Source organism: Synchiropus splendidus, chromosome 4 (assembly GCF_027744825.2).
Source record: "Synchiropus splendidus isolate RoL2022-P1 chromosome 4, RoL_Sspl_1.0, whole genome shotgun sequence".
NCBI classification, from domain to species: Eukaryota; Metazoa; Chordata; class Actinopteri; order Syngnathiformes; family Callionymidae; genus Synchiropus; species Synchiropus splendidus.
This window is the reverse complement of record NC_071337.1, coordinates 24,238,567-24,262,266: the sequence shown is the minus strand read 5'-3', so window position 1 is coordinate 24,262,266 and position 23,700 is coordinate 24,238,567. Positions and strand designations below refer to the sequence as shown.

Sequence of the window (23,700 nt, the reverse complement as noted above, 5' to 3'; positions counted from 1 at the left end):
TACTGTGTGCATGTCGTGTCTGTCGGTGTTTGATGGTATTTCTGTACGATTGCAATTGCCTTCTTGTGTGAGTTTAACAGTGTTTTAAGTTTTGTGTATAAAGGGTGTGTGTCTGTGTTTGTGTACGGCCAGTGCAGTTGTGAGATTGAACCATGTACAGTATGTTGTGTGGGTGACAACATGTAATAGCCAGTTTTGCATGCACGACTGTGACTGTGCTGGTGTGGAACTCTCTGTGAAACCGAAGTGAACGCATATTTTATTGTGCCTGTGTGTGTGTGTGTGTGTGTGTCACCTGGTGTATTTCGTGCCACCCATTCTCATCAGTCATTCCTGCAACCATGACAACAAGAATTCTCACAGTCTTGTTTTTGCCCAACAATAATTCAATGAAGAAGTAATCACACTGTTTTTTTTTTAGATTTTATGTCATCAACAACATGCACCCACACACACATGTGCACAGGCTCTTTGTGGGGACCTCTCATTGCCATAACCCTTTCCCCAGCCTCCAACCCTAAACTAACCATCTAAAACAAATGGCTAACCTTAACCAGGACCCAACTTAATGAACCACTTATTTTGAAGTCTTCATCTTCAAATAGAGGCTTAATCTTTCTGGCGAAAGGACCCCACAAGGAGGTGTTTTCCCAAAACAGGTCCTCCCAGGGATCGATAAGCTAAAACACCCACACACACACGCACATCCTGTGAGAACAGCGACATTCATCCTGCATACCTATGGTGGCGTGATCCTGTAAGAGCAGCTCGCAGCAGTAGGGGGCGCCACCTACCATGGCAGAGTGATAGAGGGGGGTTAGACCTCGGCTGTCCTTATAGTCAGGTGATGCTCCGAGGTCCAGCAGGGTCTAGAACGAAACCAGAACCATCGTAACATCAAGCGTATCCCATCAAATATCGCGGCCAGCGACCAGTGCTCCGACTAGCCAGGTCAGCTTGGCTGGAGCTACTGCGGACACAGTGAGACCAACTTTCTGCTGTGAGCAACTGTTGTGCAAGAGAAGTGGGACTCTCACAGTGAGCGATGAGCTGTTCCTACAGAGGACGGCCCGGTGCAGTGCCGTGATCCCATCTCTGGTGCGGAAGTCCAGGTGAGCACCGCCACTGCGCAGAACTTTAATCAGATCACAGCTTTCTTCTAACTGGACGGCCAGCGTGAGGGGACACTCTGTAGAGGTAGACACGACAAAAGACCAACACAGTCTTCATAGACGAACATTTATCATGTCTCTGCAGATGATTCATTCGTACTCTCTCCTGGCTTGATGCTTTTGGTTTTTTTGAGCAAAAATCAGACAAACTTAAGTTTGTCCTGTAAAAACAGCCTATATTCCACTGAAAGAAGGTCGGCGGTAAGCTCTCACCCCCGCTGTCAGAGTCATGGAAGTTTGGGTCCAGGCCTTTCTCCAACCACTTGGACACCTTCTCCACATTCTTCTGGTGGACATGCTCCATGAAGCGCTTCAGGTTGGCCTGCAGACGTTGTTCCAGAATATACAGTTATTAGTTAAAAAACCTTGATATGATGAGGGAAAACAAAAACAAAACAACATGAATGTGAACATAAGCACCTCTGCCAAACCATAGCGTCACTCACCAACTGACAATTACTCCTAAAGGAGACCACGGCAAAGTACGGCCTGGGGGCCAAATGCGGCCTTTTCACTGTATTTATGTCGTCAGAGTAAAACTATAAAACTGACATTTTCTCTGACATTTTTGTCTTGTTGTTTTTTGTTCATTATGATGCAACTGAAACATAACTTAATTGTTCCTCTTTTCCGTTGACTATTTCAGGAGTATTTCTTCTCCCTTCAAATACATCAGAATGGGAAGTAGATGTTGAGATGTATGAGAGACAATGAGAATCTTTAAATGGAATGCGGTTTAAATTAAATAAAACACAACAAACCAACATTTTCTGTGCATTTTTAAAGTGTAATTTCATAATCACACATGATGTCATCACTTGATTTTTATTTTGAATTTTCTCTTACCCTCCTTTCTTGGGTTTGACGACTCTTCTCAACGGTCACAATATATAACCAGGCCCCTCAGCAAATCTAATGCCCACCTCTGTCCTAAAGGCTCAACATCCTACTCACTCACCGGAACACAGTAGCAGGAGTAAATGGTAGTTTTGGGGGAAGCTAAAGTTGGAAGATGTAGTTGGAATTGCTGTTGTGGTGCTCATAGTAGCAGCAGCAGTGACTTAAATATTCTTTTCTTTTGTCAGATACAGTACATTTATTTAAAGAAGGCATCACAGCTGAACCTGTTTTTGTGAGGCCACAAGGGAGACTGACCTTGGTGTGCAGCTTGGCCAGCTGTTTGTCGTCCACATAACTCTGCGTGTAAACTCTCCTCTTGTAACGAAACTGCAGGAAAACACGAGAGTCAGTGCTGTGTTTTTCCGCTGGCCCAACACCTTCACTCGTCTTATCTACAGGAGCGCTTCTGCGACTAGTCTGGAGATGGGTACCTCCAGGTATGGGATGGGAGTGATAGGGGGGAGGGGATACTCCTTCAGCAGCCGCTCCTCGTCCAGAAACTTTCCAGCTCGGCCGTTGAACGCCGGCTGGAAGAGACCGTAGTTCAACACATCTGACAGAGACTGAGTGAGCGTCACCAGAACCCTCTGTTTGCTGGTCCAGACCGGTAACTCTGGGTCCAACCGCAAACACTTCTGAAGCAGACATACACACACATATATATACATTCAGTGAGTGTGTGAGAGCACGCGTGAGCCGGTGTGTGTTACCGTCTGCTGCAGGTCAGGGATTCCGATTCGGACGACGATGCTGTTTCCAGAGGGAGAGTCGTCCGGGTCGTCGTCCCTGGCAACAGCAGAACCTGTCGGGTTGCCGTTAGTAACCGCCTGTTGCCGTGGGCGATCATGTTTGGTGTCAGCAGCCGGACTCAGAGGCATGTGGCTGTAAACACACACACACACAAAAGCAAAACAAAGATTTAGAGCTTCAAATGGGTCAAATCAACCTTTTGTCAGCCACCAGTGAAATAATGACTCCAAATAACATTAGGAGGAAAATATAAGGTTGTATTCCAGGAAATAAAAAGAGAAGAAGGACTGAAAAGAATCTCCACAATAATGATAAACAATAATACAGAAAACTGGTAATATATATCAGATTTAAAATTTGTTCCTCCAATTTTCAATTTGCATGACTAATACATTAAATGGCGCAATTTACATATTAGATCATATATTCAGGACTTTTAAAACCTGCAAAATAAGGTAAACACACACACAAAAAAATACATGTTATAGAAATGGAGGAAAAGAAAATGCATACATGAAAAGCAAGTCTATAATTCTGGACTTTCATGATACATTGTGACCATAAAACCGGGCCTAAAAGTATGAAACATCTATATCAAACATCCTGTGCACTGATCCAACACAAAACCCTTCCCAGTGTAACCCTTTATAATAGAAAGAAATCAAAATCAAGTGTAAAGAACATGGGAGAAAAACGATGCAAGATAACAAAGTCTGTTAAAGTTTTTGTCTTTGTTCCATCCTATTCCTTCTCCATGCCGGTGGGCCCAGGGGAGACATTAGATCCCAGGATTTTCACATCAGTGTCAGCGCTGCATTACTCCTGTGCATCACACCTGGACCTTCCCAGGTGGATGTCGGCGCGGTTATGAGATGACAAACAGCTGCAGATGGCTGCCGACGGAGTAATGAATGCTGATCAGAAGATGTTTTGACATTTGGCAGAGATGCAAACAAACTCAGCACCTCTGCTCTGATTCTTGCCCCGACTTTTCTTACAAAGGACAGTGACCTCGAAATTAAAGGTGCAGGTCCACATGTCTGCCATGCCACAGACGCAAAGCTCATTCAGTGACGTCCGAACGCCATGACATCGGATCTACTGTCTCACCCTGCTTGACTCATCAGCAGCCTCTTGACTTGACCACCATCTCCCTACCACACCAGCAACAAGGAAGCAGGTCCTGTAGGCACACACCCAACAAGCTTCACCCAAAGCTGAGGAGCACATTCTCTGAGTCTCTCCCTGATGACTGTGCTCCAGCTCATAGGGAGAGCTGGTGACCATGGGTGAATGTGGGACTGGAGCTGGACCAGTTACTGGGAGTCCATCATGTCCCCAAAAAGAATGTCTGACATGTGTTACTAAAGGCTTCACACTGAGTAGTGAACAATCTCTACGTCACTGATATTGCACCTGAATGAATACTGAGCTTGCAAATGCTAAAGTTGTTGATACGAAGTGGCGTATTTGGTGTGTATTGTAATGAAAAGATTCAGAACTTTGGGACTATTCCAGAGCTGACATGAATCAGCCGCCCACTTGTGCCTTTCCCTACAGCGGACATTTTGTATTTTCACATCCAGGTGCGAGAATAAAGGGTAACGATGGCCACGTTCCATTTCAGAGTCAGCACAGATGAATCATAGCAAAACCTTGCTTTAGGTTTTTAACACATGATTGCTGGATTCACTCCATCAAGCCACCATTGCCTTCACCAGACTTCCACCTTCTCCGCTGCTAATAATGGCCTCGGGATGTTGCATCATATCCTGTTTGCAACCTGGAGCAAGATCTGGGCACGTTGGGAATCTCAGTTATTTTTCAGTTCAGATGGCGGTTTCAACAGCTTATCACTCCTGTTTATTCAGATGAGTTCTTTCCTCACACACAGAAGGTCTTGAAGTTACCACTCAAATTCCTGACTGCTTCTCTACGCTACGATGGAATCTCTTTTACAGTAGTTAAGAAAAAAAAATGGCATAACATCGAACATGAGGCACTGAAAATGCGCTGTGATCTATTTAATATTTTCACATATTTACATATTCTGGTTATTCTCGACTGTTATGAATTTCTCTTGGCAATTTTGGTCCTTTTGAGTGTTGATCCTTATATACCTCATTTTTTCCTGCGCCCTCTAGATATATCTGACTCATTATGGTCACCAGTTTTTTTTTTATTGATCTGATAGATGTATTTGAGAGAAGCGAAGGAGAGATGTTTCATACTCCAGAGAAACCCAAACCGCCTTTAAAGGGGCCCGAGAAAACTTTTCCATGCATTACGCGTTATTTATAGTTTTAGCATACATCACCTTAATATATGCTAAAGTTGAAAGAACAATACTTTCCCAGAAATGAAGTGTTAAAAACAATAACAAATCCCTTTCACATAACCTGCAACAGATTATAGGATCCCTGACGCACCAGTACCAGTAACCGCACAGATCGTCCTGTTAACCGTGGCTAGCTCGTGTCCTGAAAGATGAAAAAGTGTGTCATTGGCTGTGAAGAAGAGGGACATGCAGACAGACTCCTCTTAGATGAATAAAATTGTGGTGGTGCCCACAAAACTCTATGCTCATGACAAAAATGAGAGCATGCATTAACTTTGCAGAACATTCCAACACATCAACAGTGACAGGGCTCCTCTACTCAGAGTCTCAGTCGGGAGCTTGTGTGACGTCATATGGTTTTGAACTTGATGTGCTAAGATGACATGACATTAGATTTATTATTTATTATTATTATTTTTTAATCAACAAACAGGCTTGTTTAAGCGGCCTTTAACCCTTCCAGGTCCAAGTCCTTTTAGTGTTGTGCATGCTTCACTTTAGTACCTTTTGTTGGCACACCTTCCCCACCATGTTTAAACTAAAAGATACACAAAAATCACCAATGCATTGTTCAAAATGTAACATTTTTTAAAATAGAAATGACAACAAACTGTCTCAACAAACTGTTTTGACATTTTAAAACTTTAATACAACTTGTTGTAATGAACATTCAACAATAAAACTAGAATGAATATCAATAGAAACAAGTATTTACAAAGACTAGTAATCGTAAGCCTGGCATTTGTACTTTTTTGTAAAACATTGTACTTAGTTTTTCTGATTCTGATATTCTGATTATTGCAACCATCAAGACAATAACAATTTACTCTTTTTGTCTTTGATGTTTTTGCCTTTGTTTCTGTGAAAACCTTGTGAAAAAGTTATAAACTATATATATATATATATATATATATATATATATATATATATATATATAAACCCAATCAAATGCAATAGTATATACATGAGGCCACTTAAACGTCAGCATCCAGGTGCCTGGATCTGCTGTTGGACTCCTCTGCCTTCTCTCCTGCTGGGCATCAGGGAGTCCAGTCAGCACGGGACAAGAACATGAAAAAAACACAAGTACGGTAACTTCATAACAATAATAACAACAGTAATTATAACACCATTGTAGTTTACCAAGTTCTATACTTCTGATTTATCTTGCAATGAATTGGATATATTTATAGTGGTATGTAGATTTATATAAACATATTGGAGATAAAGATTTATTAACAAGGAAAAACATCATCGTACCTTGCAACGAGTACAAAAGAAGGATCTCCATCGTCGTCATTCCCCTCCTTCCCCTCTCGCTCCATTGACATGTCAAAATAGGGTGCGTCCTCCTCTACAAGGTCATTTAAGAGAGCACTCGCTGTTTCCAACATTCAAAACAAGAACTAACTCTTCTCCTGCTGCGTCTCACTGCTCCAGGGTCTCCTCACGCTGCAGTCTTTCCAGTGATTGGTCAGACAGAATTTTCCAGTGTTGCACTGGGATATGCCCCAGCACCTCTCGCAACCCTGTACTGGACTGGTTAACTGACAATGTACTTATGTATGTATGTATTTTCCAGTGTGATAACATGCTTTTGTGGGAACTGTAGTCAAAATGATGCTTTAGTTTAGTTTTGTACAACAGTAAAATAAAATAAAAAATAAATATTTAGATAAACGCGGCGCCTGTGGAGCAGGGTTGATTTTTCTACCAATCTATTAGACTATATTATATGGCCTTTATTCTAATCTAATAGATGAGCAGAAAAGTCAGCCCTGCTCCACAGGCGCCGCGTTTATCTAGGTGAAATAAAAATGAGGGTGTAGCGTCACTTACATTCATTCTTTGCAGACGGTTAATGCGTTATATGTTTTTGATCTGTTGAGACTTGAAAGGAGTCATGTTTATCGTCCTTTCTAGTTCTTACTGCTTCTTCAGTCTAAGACATGTCGTTTGTTGCAAAATGTAATGTGTTACAGTGTGTGAGATTTGATAACTGAATTGAAAACAAAACACAATAGGATCCATTGAAAGATGCTCCTTTAAGGCTCACAAAAGCTCATCAAGTTCAATGTTCTGGTTAAAATAAAGTAAAGCTTCATCACTTTGGTCACTGACTAGTGCCCTTGAAATTCGAGTTGATACAAAAATGGCAAGCAAGTTAGTCGTTTCACCAATGGATCATCACAGCTGGTGAGCTGTCACTCCCTAAATTGAAGACATTAAATAAGACAATTACTTTTTTTTATAGAAATGTTAAGTCGTTTTAAGTGTTGCTAAGTGATATCATTATCATCCAACCACAATCTTCTGAAATAAATGACTGCAATAAAAGTGGTTGATACATTTGTTCCTGTATTTCTGGAAGCACTCGTCCTTTAATACGACAGACATGTGCGTGTCCAGGGAGGATGACAGGTTTACATGTAGGTGGATGACTTGCGGGCGGACAATGAACAATGCTGAAATCTCTGAGAGTCACGGAACCGTCATGGTTGACGTGCAGCTTTGACTTTGGGTGTAACTATCTAGGCAGGGTTGAAGAGACTGGCCACCCTCCTCTCCCTCTGCCTGGCTGTCAATACACTAGTACGCAGAACTTGAAGGCAGGGACCAACAGAAGGTCTCCCTACGGGAGCATGTCATGGCATAAAAGTCTCATCCTAAAAGTGAGAATCGTTTCACGGCACTAACCCTTCGATCTTCTTGTAGATAACGCCTTTCATCCGTATAACATGGAACAAAAAGTGCCTTTGAGGCTAAGAAGAACTGAATGGGCTGGTGCTACGGACCAGGGCCCTAATAACTGAAAGGAACCTCTCTGTGTATTTCTTTGCTGGTGTTGAGAACCATTATCACATGTAGATTTATGACTTCAGTGTAATGGCTTTGTCCACCAATGTGGGGACCTTAGCATGGCATCTGAAACACACCAGAGGCATTTTACGGACAACAGTCACCCCAACTGTGGATCAGGTCCAACTCTGACTTTTTCAATTCTGGGTTTGTCAGTGACAGAGAGGGGATCCTGGCAACTTATAAGAGCGTGGCTGCTTTTATGTAGCAATGGCCGGCGATGGATGGGCCCTCGCCGAAAGTGCAGCAACAAGTTGAAGAAGCAAATTTGTGGGCTCCTCCTACATCCTCCTACGTCTGTGCTGTCCTCTGATTGTCAATGAGTGAATGAGTGGAAGTCAAAATCAAAGCGCTGTTTCCGCTCCATCCGAGGAGATAACTGGGCGAGGGGGGAGGAAGCCGAGTGGTGCGTCGTCATAGAAACTGCTATAGCAGGGAATCCTGTGCTAACCTCTCTGTGTCACTTTTGGTGTTTAAAAAAAGCCCCCCTGATCTACATGCTGGTTGTTGCCATGGCGACGCGGTCAGGCAATTCTCGCCGTCCCCCCATCTGAAGCAGCCATCCTACCTGCTGACTCTTCCACTGTCAAGTCCTCTGACACATCTGGGACGTCCATGATGAACTGGGAGGCGCGATCAGTCGATTACCGATCTCTGTCGGCGCGAGCTGCGACACTTCTAACACCTGGGAGTGGGGAAACTTAACATTCAAGTGGATCTCCACAGGTTTGACTGAAGATGTTGCCAAGTGTTTTCCACTGTGAAACACCTGAACCCTTGCGCTGCTAGAATTAGACCAAGAGGAAGGGATAATGAGAACATTGTGACTGTGAATCGGGAGTTTTAATGACGGCATGTGGCAGAACTGAAAGCCAGAGAACGAGTTGAACTGCTGCAAGGAACATTCTACTGACAACTTAAAATCAAGCCACACACAAACACACACACCATTAGCATCGTGTGCTGGGTTGCCAAGGCAACAATTTCACAAAGGACTCCCATGCTAACTTTGCTTGGCTACGAACTCTGGGTCATAAAGGACAAGAAGTCTGATTTGCAGACTAAAATTACCGTAACTGCGTGGCTAATATGTGGATATTTACAGGCTGAAATCAGATTAAATCGGAGGCAATGAAACTCAGAGGCTTTTTATTGACCCATAGAGTGCTCAAAATGCGCTGTTTTCGCCCTCGTGTCCGCAGCTCTGGCAACAGAGTTGATCTCTTGGAGGTCTGGAGTTGAGAAGCAGCTGCTGAGACCGGCTGTGGTGTCGGAACTTTGCGCACGCGGGCGAAAACAGCGCATTTGGATGGCTTTAATGTTAATAAAAGATGCAAGGAGTTTCAAGGTCAGAACATTGCACAGTTTGTTTCATGAGTCAGTCCGAAGCCCATTTTCAAAACTACTTTTGAAAAGCTCTTTTAAGCCGGCTGCACCACTCACCTTTCCTACGGCGAAGACAGCACCACTGCACCCACAGCTTATAGACCGCTGCGGCTTATGTATGAACAAGTTCTATTTTCCTTCTCTTGCGCAGCGGTGCTCTCTATTTTCTCAGGAAATTACTGTAGTTTCCTTCGGTGGGTGAGTGGCATCGACCAGAACGTGAAATGTGGTAGCTCAGTCATTGTCAGAGACTTGGTAGAGGAGAGAACTCTCCATCTGGTAATGGAACAGGTAGAATCAGACTGCCGTCACTTTAGCTTTCCATTTATGAACAACAATACTGTCGTCGCTGGGTTCAACCCATGACATCATCATCCATGTATCTATGTGCAGAGTTTCTTCCAAGATTTTTGGAAAATGTGAAATGAGTTTCAAAAAAACAACGGAACACAGCCAGTCAAGAAGCGATAGGAGACGACAGAGAAACAGAGGAGAATGTTTTGTCATTTTCTGAATCGGAGATCATGAGAAGTAAATCTGCCTCCAATCCAAACAGTCTGTCTCCTCATATGTCCGGCTGGAATGAGTGACTGCCATGAGCAACGGTCATTATGAGGTGTTTTTCAGGATGTCGTGATCATGTTCAAGTCCACCTCCATGATGTGTCATGTGTTATCCCTCTGCTTTGATGTTTCTGCTTCCTCTTAATGTTTGATCACGTGAGCATTCATCTTTAAAAAGAGACCACTTTTCTGAGCACGTGGTGGCGCTCATTCTCGCCGTGGTGCACTGCTGTGACGGTGAACATGTGGCAGAAGCCCTGGGTGTAAGGAATATGTGCTGGATGTAAACTCTAAACCCGAGTGAGTTTTGGCCTGGTGAGCTCATTACAGTGGACAGAACATGACAAGTCTACAAGTTGCGAATCGGTAATGACAGCCATCGTTATGTCTGTGAGTGCAGCAGCAGATTTTAAGTGGATTTTAATGTTCAAAGGTCCCTCGCCGTTTTGGGTAATTAGGCTCTAACATTTTTCCAAAAACACCTGCTGCTTTCATCCGTGAATCAAGTCCCTGCATTTTCTTCAAGTGTTTCTTATTCAAGGATTGAATGCATTTCGAGTCTGAAGGAAAAGGTTGTGTTTTTACATGACTGCTGCATGTCACTGACAGGACTGACTCATGCTGGCACTGGTGACTTCACAACATGACACAGCGGAACCATTTGCTGGGGGTTTGGTTTAATATTCTCAGCCGCTTAGACGAACCTCATTTGTTTGTTCTTTTCAGGAGAAAACCAACACAGCGTTATTACAGGTTGCCGCTGATCGCAGCCGCCTCCTTTTCATCATCGTCTCCTCTCACTACAATCCAACAGCTCGCAGGAGCTGGGAGCTCAGGCTGGGCCCGTGAGCTGCCTGCAGTGCCCCCAGCAAGTTTTCACTGCAGGTCCGACACTGCTCATGAACTACAACCACAAAAAAGTTTTTTATGTTGCATCAGCTGTGACCCACGCAACATGCACAGAAACACAGTTGGGTGTGTTTGGGGGCAATTGCCACAATAATGATTTAAAATGCCAAAACAAAGGACATACAGTTATTTTCGAACCATTTGTGACTGCGCCTAAATAGGATTTGAGATCTTTGAGGATTTGTAGCAATCATTAAAAAAAAAAAAGAAAATAAAAAAAGATCATTTCAACGCATCAAAACAAGTTTTCACTGTAAAATATTTTTAGAGTGGCTATTTTCAGACACAAAAATTTAAACACACTGGAAGTCTGAATAATAATGACCTTCACTGTCTGTACTACTGTTTCACTGCTATCGGAGTTAAAGAAGACTTTCCGTAGGACCCAGTGTCATGTTTACATCCTGATCAGAAATAACACTGATCTGTCATGTGTCAAGTATTTCATAGTTACTCATTACTAAACACTGTCAGGTAGGAAGGTTGGATGAACTTTTTGGGGTTTCAACCGATTGCACACTTGACAGCCAAGAGCTCATTCACCCGTGCACAATTCTACCTCAACTGGAATGAGCAGTAAATTCTAAAATGGAGACAATAAAACGTGAAGTTTTCTGATGTTTTTTTGGCTTCAAAACACACAGAAAACCCACCATTTGCATTTATTAAAAAAGAAATAACGTTAATAAATAAATTCAGGCCATAAAACTATCCTTGATTTGATACTAGAAATGACCTCAGAAATTACACTGAAAAAACAAAGTATTGTCTGAGGGGGAAATTTTAACAATGAAATTAATATTGAATATTTGTTGAAATAAGTACTTTAGGCACTAAATGTGACTGAACAGTGGACTATAGGGACTACATTCACATTAGCATTGAAACAGGTGAAACCTTTTTGAGAGCCTAGAAGATGGACCCCACCGACCAGGCAGCAGTTCTGTAGAATGAACACAGGAGCGACTGGGTACCATGAAAGGTACGACCTGCTTTCAAGTGAACTGTGTGACACAGTTCAAATGTGTGCATCATAACTTCTGCCGCTCTTCAGCTTAAACACTAAAACAAAGGCGGTGAGTCAAAGCACGTGCAGGTACTGCGACGCTCCACGGGGTGAGCTCCGCACAACAACCTCTATTGTTGTCCAAAAGTGTGGCGACAACAAAAACCAGCAGAGCACTCAGAGAGATGGTTACACACGAGTGTCAGGGTTAAATTGGTAGGTGTGCATTAAAGTATTTCAGGTACATGATGTGGAGGCGAAGAGCTGTGACAAATGAAATAACCCCAGACGCGTTCACTGGATCGACGACACACAGGTGCTCGCTCTTAACTTCTCCTCTCCTCCAGGTTTTGCATATCGTCCACGTCTTTTTGAGCTGCTGGTGGTCAGGTACTGAATAGACAAATACCATGACAATCTGTAAGGAAAAGCCTTGTCTTTTTGAGATTCAGGGACAGATTGTTCCCTGCGCAATATTTCTCAGGTTTATCACTCGTTGTCCCTGAAGGCTGCTAGAATTTTTTTTTGATGTGTTGAGGGGAGGATGGAGACAAAAACCTGGCACATTCTATTGAATTTTAGTACGTTTAGTGTATAGTTGATCTGAAACTGCTGAGTGGTGTCAAGTTCAAGTGAAGGAACGTTCTCGCTTCATCTGCTAAACTCCCGCACTGAAAGGTGTTTTTGCGTGTTTGAATCCTTCCACCAGTCTGGAGAAGTGCTGTGCATGTATATAACAACCTCGATTGCAGTCTGGTCTTTTCTTTTTGTGAAGTGAACTGCGGTTAGCTAACGGTCCTTCTAGCAAGATAGCATCGCTGTGGCAACGGCTCCATTTTAGCTTGGATTTTACTACAACTTATGAAGAAATGTAACTTGAAAATGTTTGCAAATCACGGGACATCACTTGTTTATTTGAAGAGTCAATGTGACTGTGGTCTTGGACTTGAATGTGTCATCCGCAGTGTTGCCACAGTTACTTTGAAAAAGTAATCTGACTACTGATTACTTATTACTCCCTCAAAAAGTAACGTAGTTACTTTACTGATTACTTCAATTCAAAAGTAACTGGGTTAGATTACAAGTTACTTATCAAGTTGCATTTGGCAGCCAACTGCAGCTCTCATTGCAATATGTCAATTTTGAGGTGGGAGTTCTTCGGGGTCCAGTGTTTTTCTATGTTTGGGGTCAATTTTTTTAGCACAATCTCAGTTATATGAATGTTCAATCGATGTTTTGCTTTGACACATTCTGACCCATTGAAGCGAAAACCACATACAAAGAGCAACAAGTATGAAAACAAAACAAAGTGATATATTGCCATTTGTATAATAAAATGTAGTATATCAGTTCATCACATCAGTACCGTTTCTTCCTGCACTAAAAAAAAAAATCTATAAAAATGTATCGATCATCAGGATTTTAAAAAACTGGTACACTGGTACTGTTTTTTTGAGTCCGCACATTCGACACATTTGCGAGGCGACTTTATTTCGCTCTCTTTAACCGGTGATTTCTGTGCATAGATGGACCCTGCAGGGTTAATACTGTCATCTATAGCAGACTCTCAAGTTACTCAAGGTAACATGCAGCTCTCTCCTCACGCCTGTTATTTACTGCCGTGTAGCCGGCAGCTTGACACGTGAGCTGCCCGCGTGTTGAAAACGTGTCTGCCGTGTCCCGCACATGACGCCATGCCCAAAGACGCAGTTGTAGAAAGCGAATGGTAATATTTTGCTTCCCGACAATGGCAACAATAGTAACGCCCGGTGACTTAGATAAGTAACTTTCATTTGATTACTTTGTTTGAAATATTCACGCGTTACTGAAAAAGGCTGTGATATACAAAATAACGATTACTGGCATCACTGGTCATCAGGTCCTAAAGCCACAAACAGAGTCTGACAGCTGAGCTGACGACCGACCAGACCAGTGTTAACCAGACCTCCATGTCATTTTCTGAATGACCTGCCGCCAGCAAGGCATTCATTGTTAGTAGCTAAGTGAGGGAGATTAAACTGTGATCATCATTTCCCTGTGAGGCAGACTCATATACATGTTGCGTTTATTCGTCTTCCCTTGACTTAAGAGGCTTGAACTTCCTTCTCCCTGAAAAACCTGCCTGTCCTGGATCTGCCCCAGGGCCACCTCACATTGGGGCATGGCCTCTTCCTTACTCAGGCTGGCACTGGAGGCATTTGAAATAGTACCTAAGGTATCGTTTTGTAATGTTTTCATTTCTCTCAATGATAAAGCCACAAATCTCAGAGAATCTGGAAGCGTGTTTGCCAAGAGCACCTGTTGTCTACCGGAACCCTGGGCAGAATTCCCCTCTGATAAAATGACAAGTCGCAGATTGAGCTTCTTTCTTTCTCCGTTTCTCACATCATCTCTTCAAACTCCTCTTTAAACTGTCTGCCAACACTACTCTCGCTGTCAGCAGGCAAATATCTCCGCTGCTGAACACAAAGCCTTTACTCATGCCACTGAAAATGAGTGGAATGATTTGGTTCTAAAAAAGCTGTGCTTCTAAGTGATCATTTTAGATGTACATTGAAGGAGTGTAGAGAAAACGGAGGACATATTTCCACTTGTGGTGTCTTAATACCCCTGAGACGAGGTCATCTGGCGATCTGGAATGTTCAGCGTCCGGTTTGAACCCTGTGATCATATACATCATTGTCTTGTGTTGAGCTTTTGTCCGCCTGGGTCGCACACTTCCTACCAAAATAACTCAGGGTCATGGGTTTGAACATTTCCATGTTTTGTCCTGCGAAGACACGCCGTCTTCCATAATGTAGAAATCATGTTTACATGGTTCGCTCTCTCACCAGACAAGATGCGGCCCGGGGACCACTCAGCGGTCTGGCTTGGTACGGATCGGGTTGGCGCCCATTCAAGGGTATTTCTCCCTTACAAAAGGGGCAGAATAACCGATCCAACTCTGACTATTATCTGGTAAAAAGGCAATGGAGTTACCTGTACTGAGGATATTGAAGAGTTGGTTTGAGCTTGTGTATCCCCTTCAGAGCCATGGAGTTACAGCACAGTTCCTCACAGGTTTATTGTGAAGGATGCAGTATTGTCATTAGTAATACTCTTATAGCCCAAAACATTTCCTGCTCAGTTTCAACAGTTTGTGAAAAGTCGATATATGACTTGTTTTATGTACAATTTTCATCTAAATTTTATATTTTATTTTTGTATTGCTTTATAGTATGAAAAGATATGGCTCAATAACTTAATAAATAATTCTCAAATTCAGTTTACAGGAATTAAAGAGCACGACTGTAATTGTTTTTTTAAAATAACTGATCAGCGCAGTATCGACAGATGAAGCCGCCACTCATTCTTCATTCCCTCACTCACCTGCGTGAGCTTTGGCTAGTGCTGCTTCATCACCAACTCAGGGGCCTTGGTCCAAACCTCAGCAGACACACATCATTGAGAATAGTAATTGGTAAACCGCCTACGACGGTGAAAACCGTCTGAAAACTTGTTATATTCCAGCCCGGCTATGATGCTTTCATTGTTCCTCAGGCCTGTCACAGCACCCTCCTTTGTGTTCCGCTCACCGTCTATCATTGCTTAAACATAGTTGCGTCTTAATTTATTGTCAGTGATTCATTCATTGATAGCAATGGTGAGCATTGTGCTTTCATCTGCGCCACAGTCCTCGAACAGACTTGTTTTAAAGCTGGCTCTTCCGTCTTTGTCCTGCGAGTCCGTGTCAGTAAATAATGACATGTTCTTCTCTCGCTACTGATTCAGACTGAAGACATTCCTCCCTCATACTTTTGTTCCTGCTGTCATCGCGCTCGCTCTTCCTGCTCCACATTTGCATTTTTGGATATCTGAGCTGATTTTCTTTCTGATCTGATCACAAGGACGGCGGCGGCGGCGAGACTGTGATCATTGTCAGCTGGCGACAGTCCGCGGCTCCTCTCACGGTAATGGAACATCCAGTCTGTCTGAATTATGCAGGAAGAAGTTCGCCTCCTGACTTGTCACTCTCGCTGGGTCATGAATGTTGCGCGGCCTCATAACCGACTCCACGCGACCAGCGACATCCTCGCACTAAATTCTCAATTCCGTGGCACTTCTCAAATGAAACTTTAATGAGGATCCCAGATTTGCTTCAGTCAATTAGTCTCTGTGCTCCAGATACTCCAGCGCTTTTCATTCGGAAAGTGAGCGATCTCTCTTTCATTTGCACCTCCTGAAGTTATTATATCACCACTCTGTTTTTGGACATTGTCGTTACATAAGCGGCATCTTATCCTCATCCAAACTCCACTCACTACCTCTGTCAGACCCAGTTTTACTGTCGACATTTATGTGCATTTATGTGCACGTAGATAAAGATATTTGATGCAGAAATGACAATAATAATAATAATAAAATAATAATAAAAATAATAATTTGAGGATCACCGTGTCTTCTATGCTTTGATACAAAAATTTGAATATAAAAAAAAAAACAAAACCTAGAAATTAAATCATGGAAAATGTCATATGATTTAAACCCCCCTGTCCAACCCAATTCAATTTTCACCATATTTTAAAAGAAATATTGTGTTCATTTGCGGATCCTTACTGAGCTCTTCAACAAATATAATCCATATTTTACCCATGTCATGAAAAAGAAATAGTGAAAACTTCATAGTGGTTCACTCTACCTTTATTTACACGCGGTGTAACATAAATTGTTCCAAACTGAGAGTCAAACTTCAGTAGGTACTCTTTTCAAATAACATTCTCAACAGCCAAAAGAAAGAAGAAGATATTTTTCATTTTTTTCACTGGCAGCCCTCAGCAGTGATCATTTGGGTTCTGGTCCATAAGTTCCAGAGGAGGCTGAGAAGCATTACTGATTCAAGCATTTCTATGTTGTGAAGAGTAAACATTAGCACGTCTGCCAGACTGAGATATGAAAAGGAGTTCATCCCCAGAGCTCGGGAAGAAGATGCAACCAGCTCCACTTTGTCCTTAAGTACACTGACAGAGCAGGGTGTGAGAGGCTGAGGAAAGATGTTTCTTCCTGGTGAGAAAGTTTCTCTGTCTCTCCTCGGCCCTGGCTATCAAGTTATAGCTACACTTAAGGCAAGGCATCCAGCAAAAATACAAGTCTAGCTAGACACTAAAACTGGATTTGCCTGCTGTTTCAGAGTGATTCCACCTACACGAGGAAGGTGATTACACACCACCACCTGTCGACCTCCCCAGCCCCTCTTTTTTCCCTAAAACAAGAGACAAGTCCTGCGAACTTTTCTGCTGACAGGCCACCTCATCATCTGTTTAGTCAGCTAAACTGTCCTCCACAGTGATCTCTCTCTTCACACTGTGAGGACTAACATTTTTTCACGCACCAGATAAAAGATACTGCTTATCGAAACCAGTGAAGTAGACAAACCTTGCCAGCGACTCAGTCATGCCAGATTCTCAATGCTAGTGACAGGACGACAGCTGCAGGTCAAGATAACTATGGTGGAATGTTGTTTCAGTGGTTTAACGCAGAAAGACTGTGTCACTAGGAAGAAGGAAAAGAAAGTGTCTTTGGTTAAAGCTACAGTCAACTCAAACAGCTGCAGGACAATGAGATGTCCTGAGGTTGATCTACACAAGCTCACGAATGATCCGGGAACTCACAACCCACCTCCTCCCCACCTACCCCACGTATCTCAACCCAAGTTCAGACTCAGCCTTCTTTTACAGAAAATGCATCACGCCAACAACACCAAACCACACGTAAACCTTGGAAGGAGAAAGAGAAAGGAAAGCACAGTCATTTGAGACTAATTTCCATGCTACAGTTTTATAAAACTATCTGGCTTGTCTGAGAAAAGTAGTTTTAAGAGCTCACCGACCCATTCGAACACTGAACAGGTTTGAGAGCGCAGTGTACCAACCCAACCAAAGAGGCTGGCACACTTTCCACCGCTCAATGTGATGTGCTAGCACAGGCCTTTACAGTTTCTTTCCCCAGTTTCAGTTAGGAGCACGTTCAATGCCGATGTGAGTCGCGGTCCTAAGATTTGGACAACATGAACAACACATGACTTAGTTCCACGTTTCACTATGTCATTCCCTAAGCTAAACGTATGGCATGTGCTCCACCTATTATTCACTGTTGAAGTCTGTTTAATCCAGTGGAGTGAGGATGAGACGCTCCAGTCTGCAGCATTGCTCACACACGTTATTGGTGAATTGGTAAATATATATATATATGAATAGTGTATATATATATACATACAGTGTGTATATATAAAAATGGCGCACACATGTCTATCTACACCACTTGATATTTCGAGGAGGATCACAGTGAAACGTATGAATTTTACAAATACATGCACAAGAGACGTGAACCTGTAACACACAGGGATGTGCTTTAACCACTATACTGCCGCTAAGTCACATGACCAGCTGTTCAGGTTGAGCGTTACAACCTAACATAGTTGTAGGATGTGGCTCTTTTCAGCAACTCAGTAAAACAATGTGGCTCTTAGCCCCTGACTGGTTGGTCACCCCTGAACTAGGAGGTACTCAGCTAGCAACCTTGGACTGGGATGATTAGACAGTACCTTTTAGGTTTATTGTACCTTCATTACAGCAGCATATATAGTGAGCACAGTTGTGTAGCCATGGTTTCTGCTTCTTCTTGGTTTGTGAGATCACTGAGGGACAAAATTGACGTAGGTGCAGAAGGTCAGGCCTGAATCTGAGTGGGCTTACTGACGCAGATAAGTTAGGAGGGACCTTAGAAGCACAAGCCAGGGCCACCATTTGAATTCAGCTTCAGGCGGGTGAGGTAGTGAGTCAGACTCACCTATCGGCAGCAGTCCCATCCAACTTTTCCGACAGCCTTGACAGATGTCTTCTCGTCTGTCCGGGCCGGTCCCGCGCGTGTTCCTGGTCCAGCGGTGGTCAAGTGCAGATTGGGGTCCAGCCTGAGACTCCTGAAGATGTGAGGTTTTTAAATCCTGAGTCGATTGAGCGGTCTACTTTAGGCTAGATTTGAGGCCTGCTGCTGAGTTTCAGATTGTCTTCTGCGAGCTGCCCTGCCCATCCTGTAGGAAGAGAGGAAAAGGGGGGTGGAAGAGTGGGAGGAAGACGGGGGAGGAGGTGAGTTAGAGGTAAAAAGCAGAGGGAGGCCGGGGCGTGATGGAGGCAGCGGGCGAGCAAAACAAAAACACCAGACCAGAGGAAGGTGTCTGGGGTCTGCCCGGCTTTGCTGCCTTGCAGTTTTGAATCACAACTGGGTCAGTTTGTGGAGGCCATTTCAGCACTTTCACGCCGTTACACAATATGAGGCTGCTGTATCAACGTGATCTCATGAGGGGGATTAAAAATAGCAGCACACTTAAGGATTTATGGCATTTCGTATCTTAACACTGTTGAAGAAAAACACAAGAGCAAACTGAAGTGCACTTCCCAGCGATTGGATGAGGTTCCTCAAGAGTAACCGCAAAGCTTTGAGGACACGGTGTGAGGGGAGACAGGATGTGAAGACGCTCCTACGGCAGACATTACCGATTTGTACCTGCGTCTTAAACTGATATTGAATCTGTGACCTTTAAGTAGTAGTTCAGACACGCCAAGGATGATGAGACAGGGGTTCACTAGCGCAGTGAAGTGGTAGTAAGTGTTACTCATAATAAGTTGTCACTGATGTCATGGACAAGATTTACAGGAGCAGTGACTTTGATCTCTTCAAGCATCAGCCTCACATCAGAGCTCAATATGGCAGAGATGAGGATCAGCACCTCCAAGTTCCCATGGTGACGCTCGCGGGTGAGATGGGAGCTCATGCATTAAGAGGTGGTGAGGTTAAGTCATGATGATGCCATGCTTCATTTCATCTGTGTACACATTTTTTTCTGCTCATACCCAAAGTGAGTGTCTCCCCAACAAGTCTTTACCTGGGTCCATCTGACTCATCAGTGACGGAGCAAGACTGACTCGATCAGTACACAGTGTTTTTGATGTGCATATCGCAGGCAAAGTTACAAACTTAATTGGGATTAGGATCTGTGGGTTCAGCATCCATGTACTGTACGTTGCAAATACTGGGTGATCTTGACCTGAACTTTGGTGGTGACCAAAAAAACAAGATGATGGACACAAAGGTCTGAATCAAGTTGTCCTCCCAGGATGCCACGGTTTTGCCATAGTCCTCTCACGATAGAAAATGTGTACCTGTGTTTAGTGAAAAGTCAATCCAAGTGGTTTGGTCACCCAGTCAAAGAGCCTCCTGGACTCCTCCTGACTGGAGGAGGAGCCAAAAAATGTACCCGGGACATGCCATCATCATCCTCCTAAAAGTGGTGTCTGAGAGGAGGAAAGCTGAGGCATCCTCGGTCGGACTGCTACAAGCACACCTTGAATGGATGAAGAACTTAAACAGTGCCTTAAATCATAAAGAGTATGAGCTATGAAATTACAAAGCACGTTTCATCGGCGGCTGCTCATCACAGCGTTGATATTAAGTCAAAAGTGGCCCACTTTTGGTGTCGCTTTTTTCTTTTTGTTCCTGTGGTCGTGCAAATAGAACCGTCGCTGACAGACCTTTGTTTGTCACCGGAATACAAACGAACATCTTGACAGAGTTTAGTCATAATCTGCAAACAAAGCTATTAGAATTCGGCGTCCAAATAACCTGTGACTGATGCTGGTGATCTGCCAGCATCAAACTGACGAGCAGCGGGAAGGTGGTGAGTGGTGAATGCAGCATGTTAGCCAGCTGGTCTATGTGGGTAACCAGTTTGTTTCCACGGAGACGCTTGACAAAACACTTGACAAAGATTAAAACTACTTCCCGTGACTCACACTTCCTTTTTCCTGTCGGTGGTGGCGAGGAAATTTGGCAGGAAAAAGCTGAGAGGCTGGACGACACTGATAACGCACGCTCGCACAATAGTAACATACAGATTACACTTAGTCCTCCGGCGACGCAGCGGGGAAGACAGATATTGATTTAAGTCAACCATCCTCACCAAACACGCCTTAGGCCAATCTTTGCCTTGTTAACCTAGTGACGTGAAAGAGACTTCAAGACACTCTGTGATATGAATTGACATTAGTATGCATGTAACTGCAAATGATATCTTGGAATAAAAGAAGTCATTTGAGATAAAATACTTAAAAGAACAAAAAATACACAGAATCATTGTTATATATATTATATATATATATTATATATATATATAACTATATATATATATATATATATACTGTATATATCACTGCACTTCTAGCATTGAGTTCAGAGCTGCCACTTTCATGAGAAAGCAATAATACAGTAAGAACTCTTGACTTGACTTTCAAAACTCAACTCCTTGGACAGGTTTTTGTTTCACAGTACTAGTAGTCAAGCCCCTCAGCAGCGACAGGAGCGAGTCACAGACACAGCTGTTAAACCCCCTGAGAGCGAGCACCAGCGACTGCAGCAAAACAACCATCAAAAGTGAAGATCATTGTTCAGAGCACAGCAGCCGCAGGTCTCTTGTGTCCAGCAATTAGTTTTTTTGTGTCGTTATCTATGAATATGAGTGTGTCCTGGACACGTCGCTCGCTCGGCCATCGCCATGGTAACGGATGGCAGGAGCTGATAATGCACACTGTATTCTCAACACTGACACTTTCCCTTGTCAACTTTCACACTCATCACTCCTTCCACTGCTGCCAGCTGCATCCTCAGAGGGCTACGAGCGAAAAAAGAGAAAATTCATTTTCCAAACTCACTTCATTTGAGACTGAAGACGGTTCATTACAGAGAAATGATGTTTTCCAGGCGAACTCACTGAAAGCATGGCTTCGGTGTGTTGCCACGGCAACCGGAATTGAGCCAAAAGCAGGTAAAAGATCTACTTCCTGTTTGAAGAGGGGGACTTTTTTTTAAGAGTGAGCAGATCATCTCTTCAGATAGACGGTCTGAGACGACGGCCTACACACTCGCTGCTCCAGTTACGTAACACACTCGCACGCACTGGATGAAGGGATGCTGGGGGAGCAGAGGCAGCAGCCAAATGAGGAGGTAAGACGAAGAAGAACCAGGAGGAGCAGTGGAGAAGAAAAAAAAAAGAGTTGGGTGACAGGGGAGCTGTTGAAATGCATGGAAAAAAGTCAGGACTGGAGGTGGACACAGGTTGGAAATAGACTAAAACTGCAAAGAATGAGTTGGAAAAGAGTGTTGAGGGAACAAAAAATGCAAAGAAGTAAAGGAAGTTGGATGGAGAGAAGCAAAAGGCGATGAAGACACACCAAAGCGATGAGGACGATGAGGTGGGAGATGCACAGAAGAGCTTTAAAGTAGCATGCAGGGAAGACTGTCAAACACTTTCAAGCACACACACACACACACACAAACATCAACACACATGCAGGCTGGAAGGCAGCGACTCACCCAGAAGATCTCCGACTCGTTCTCCATCTTAAGGAAGTGAGAAGAGGAGGTAATGAAGAGACGAGAGGGATGGAGGAAAAGAAGAGAAAAGAAGGAGAGAGGGTGAAGATGGGAAGAAAAGGACGAAGAGGAGGTGTTCCTGTAGACGAGGAGAGGGAGCGAGAGTAGGAGAGGCAGGATGAGTGGAAGGCTGGCCGCTTCAGCCCACTCACTTCAGGCATGACACACTCGGCTGCTGTGTGTGTGTGTGCGTGCGTGCGTGCCTTCTCTCCCACTCTAATGCGTGGGTTAGAAAACACACCTCCCGATATCTCGCTGCCTCAGTCACTCACATCCACGGGGAGAGAGAGAAGGGGTACGCAGCGTGGGTGTGGAGGAGCGGCCCCGTATCCATGGCGACGTTGCAATACCAGGAAGGGAGGTGGAGGGCTCGTTCAACCTGCTGCATGATGGGAAATATTTATACACTCCTTTGCTTTGGATCAAACAGCTGAACCACAACTACAAACCATCACTTACCGGATGTTGTGCTCCATCACTCCGAGTGCACTTTGCTACGACTGCTCATGAACATAACTGATAACTTGATGTTCAAACACAAGGTTATTGCATTAAAAGTAGTACGGCGATAGCCGCAGCTTCATAACCAAAACTCTGACAAGGGACCAAAGATTTTCAAAAATGATGAGCGGCTCTTTTGACATGAATGTAAATTCAAACCGCCGCACTGCAAAATATGTCAAGTGTGGAATAATAATTGACGCAAGAGCCGCTCTGCTAATTAACGGCTGTAAAAGCGGCAATTTTCTGCATTATTAAACACTTATCAGTCGATTACACATATCCGTCAGCGACAGACTATTGTGGTGACGGTTTGGTGTTGAGTAACATTTGAGCTCACAGAGTGGTGAATTCCAGGTCTGTTTGATATGCACCTCACATCTCTCGAGGATGTGTTTTTACAGTAGACAAACATGGTGCATCACATCAAAATGGGCGACTTCTTTACGAAACATTTTGTTCCCTACAAAGTTCAAAGTTCAATTCTGACGTCCCCCTTTACAGTCAAATATTGCTTTAGTTCAACTCTATTTTTTAAGTTTATCATTGAATTTAACTGTTACGCTAACTGCAAATACATCGTTTTGTAGTGGACAATTCAGAATTTGGTGATTTGCATTTTAATTTCAGCATAAACGTCTTCTGACTGCGTCGTTACCATGGTGACCGCCCACCTATGGGGAATTATAACCTACTTGCAGTGTGAATGTGGTGTGTCGAATGGATGTCCGGACTTGAGCGGCTGTTCTCCCCTGACGTTTTATTGTCACCTCTCAATTCACTCATAATATTTTTAAATTTCAACTTAGTCATGTTCGAGCTCTTTTCTGATTCAGGCACGTGTCACACTGTGCC

The 23,700-nt window shown here is 43.5% G+C and overlaps 1 protein-coding gene across 6 annotated transcripts in view; it reads right to left on the bottom strand.

Moving 5' to 3' along the window:
* Positions 1 to 22,524, bottom strand: part of shank3b (SH3 and multiple ankyrin repeat domains 3b) — a 38,267-nt gene extending 15,743 nt beyond the window's left edge. For 4 of the 6 annotated variants that reach the window (XM_053864141.1, XM_053864143.1, XM_053864142.1 and 1 more), the window contains exons 1-9: positions 22,285 to 22,524; positions 18,709 to 18,949; positions 2,783 to 2,954; positions 2,504 to 2,707; positions 2,328 to 2,399; positions 1,386 to 1,494; positions 1,038 to 1,189; positions 740 to 869; positions 296 to 333 (exon numbers count right to left, since the gene is read on the bottom strand). In XM_053864141.1, the coding sequence (XP_053720116.1) occupies positions 296 to 333; positions 740 to 869; positions 1,038 to 1,189; positions 1,386 to 1,494; positions 2,328 to 2,399; positions 2,504 to 2,707; positions 2,783 to 2,950 (873 nt within the window). In that variant the 5' untranslated portion in view covers positions 2,951 to 2,954; positions 18,709 to 18,949; positions 22,285 to 22,524. Of the gene's footprint in view, positions 1 to 295; positions 334 to 739; positions 870 to 1,037; positions 1,190 to 1,385; positions 1,495 to 2,327; positions 2,400 to 2,503; positions 2,708 to 2,782; positions 2,955 to 18,708; positions 18,950 to 22,284 lie in introns of those variants that run through there. The other 2 variants (XM_053864144.1, XM_053864145.1) reach the window with 2 other exon arrangements.
* Between the last annotated feature and the right edge of the window lie 1,176 nt (positions 22,525 to 23,700).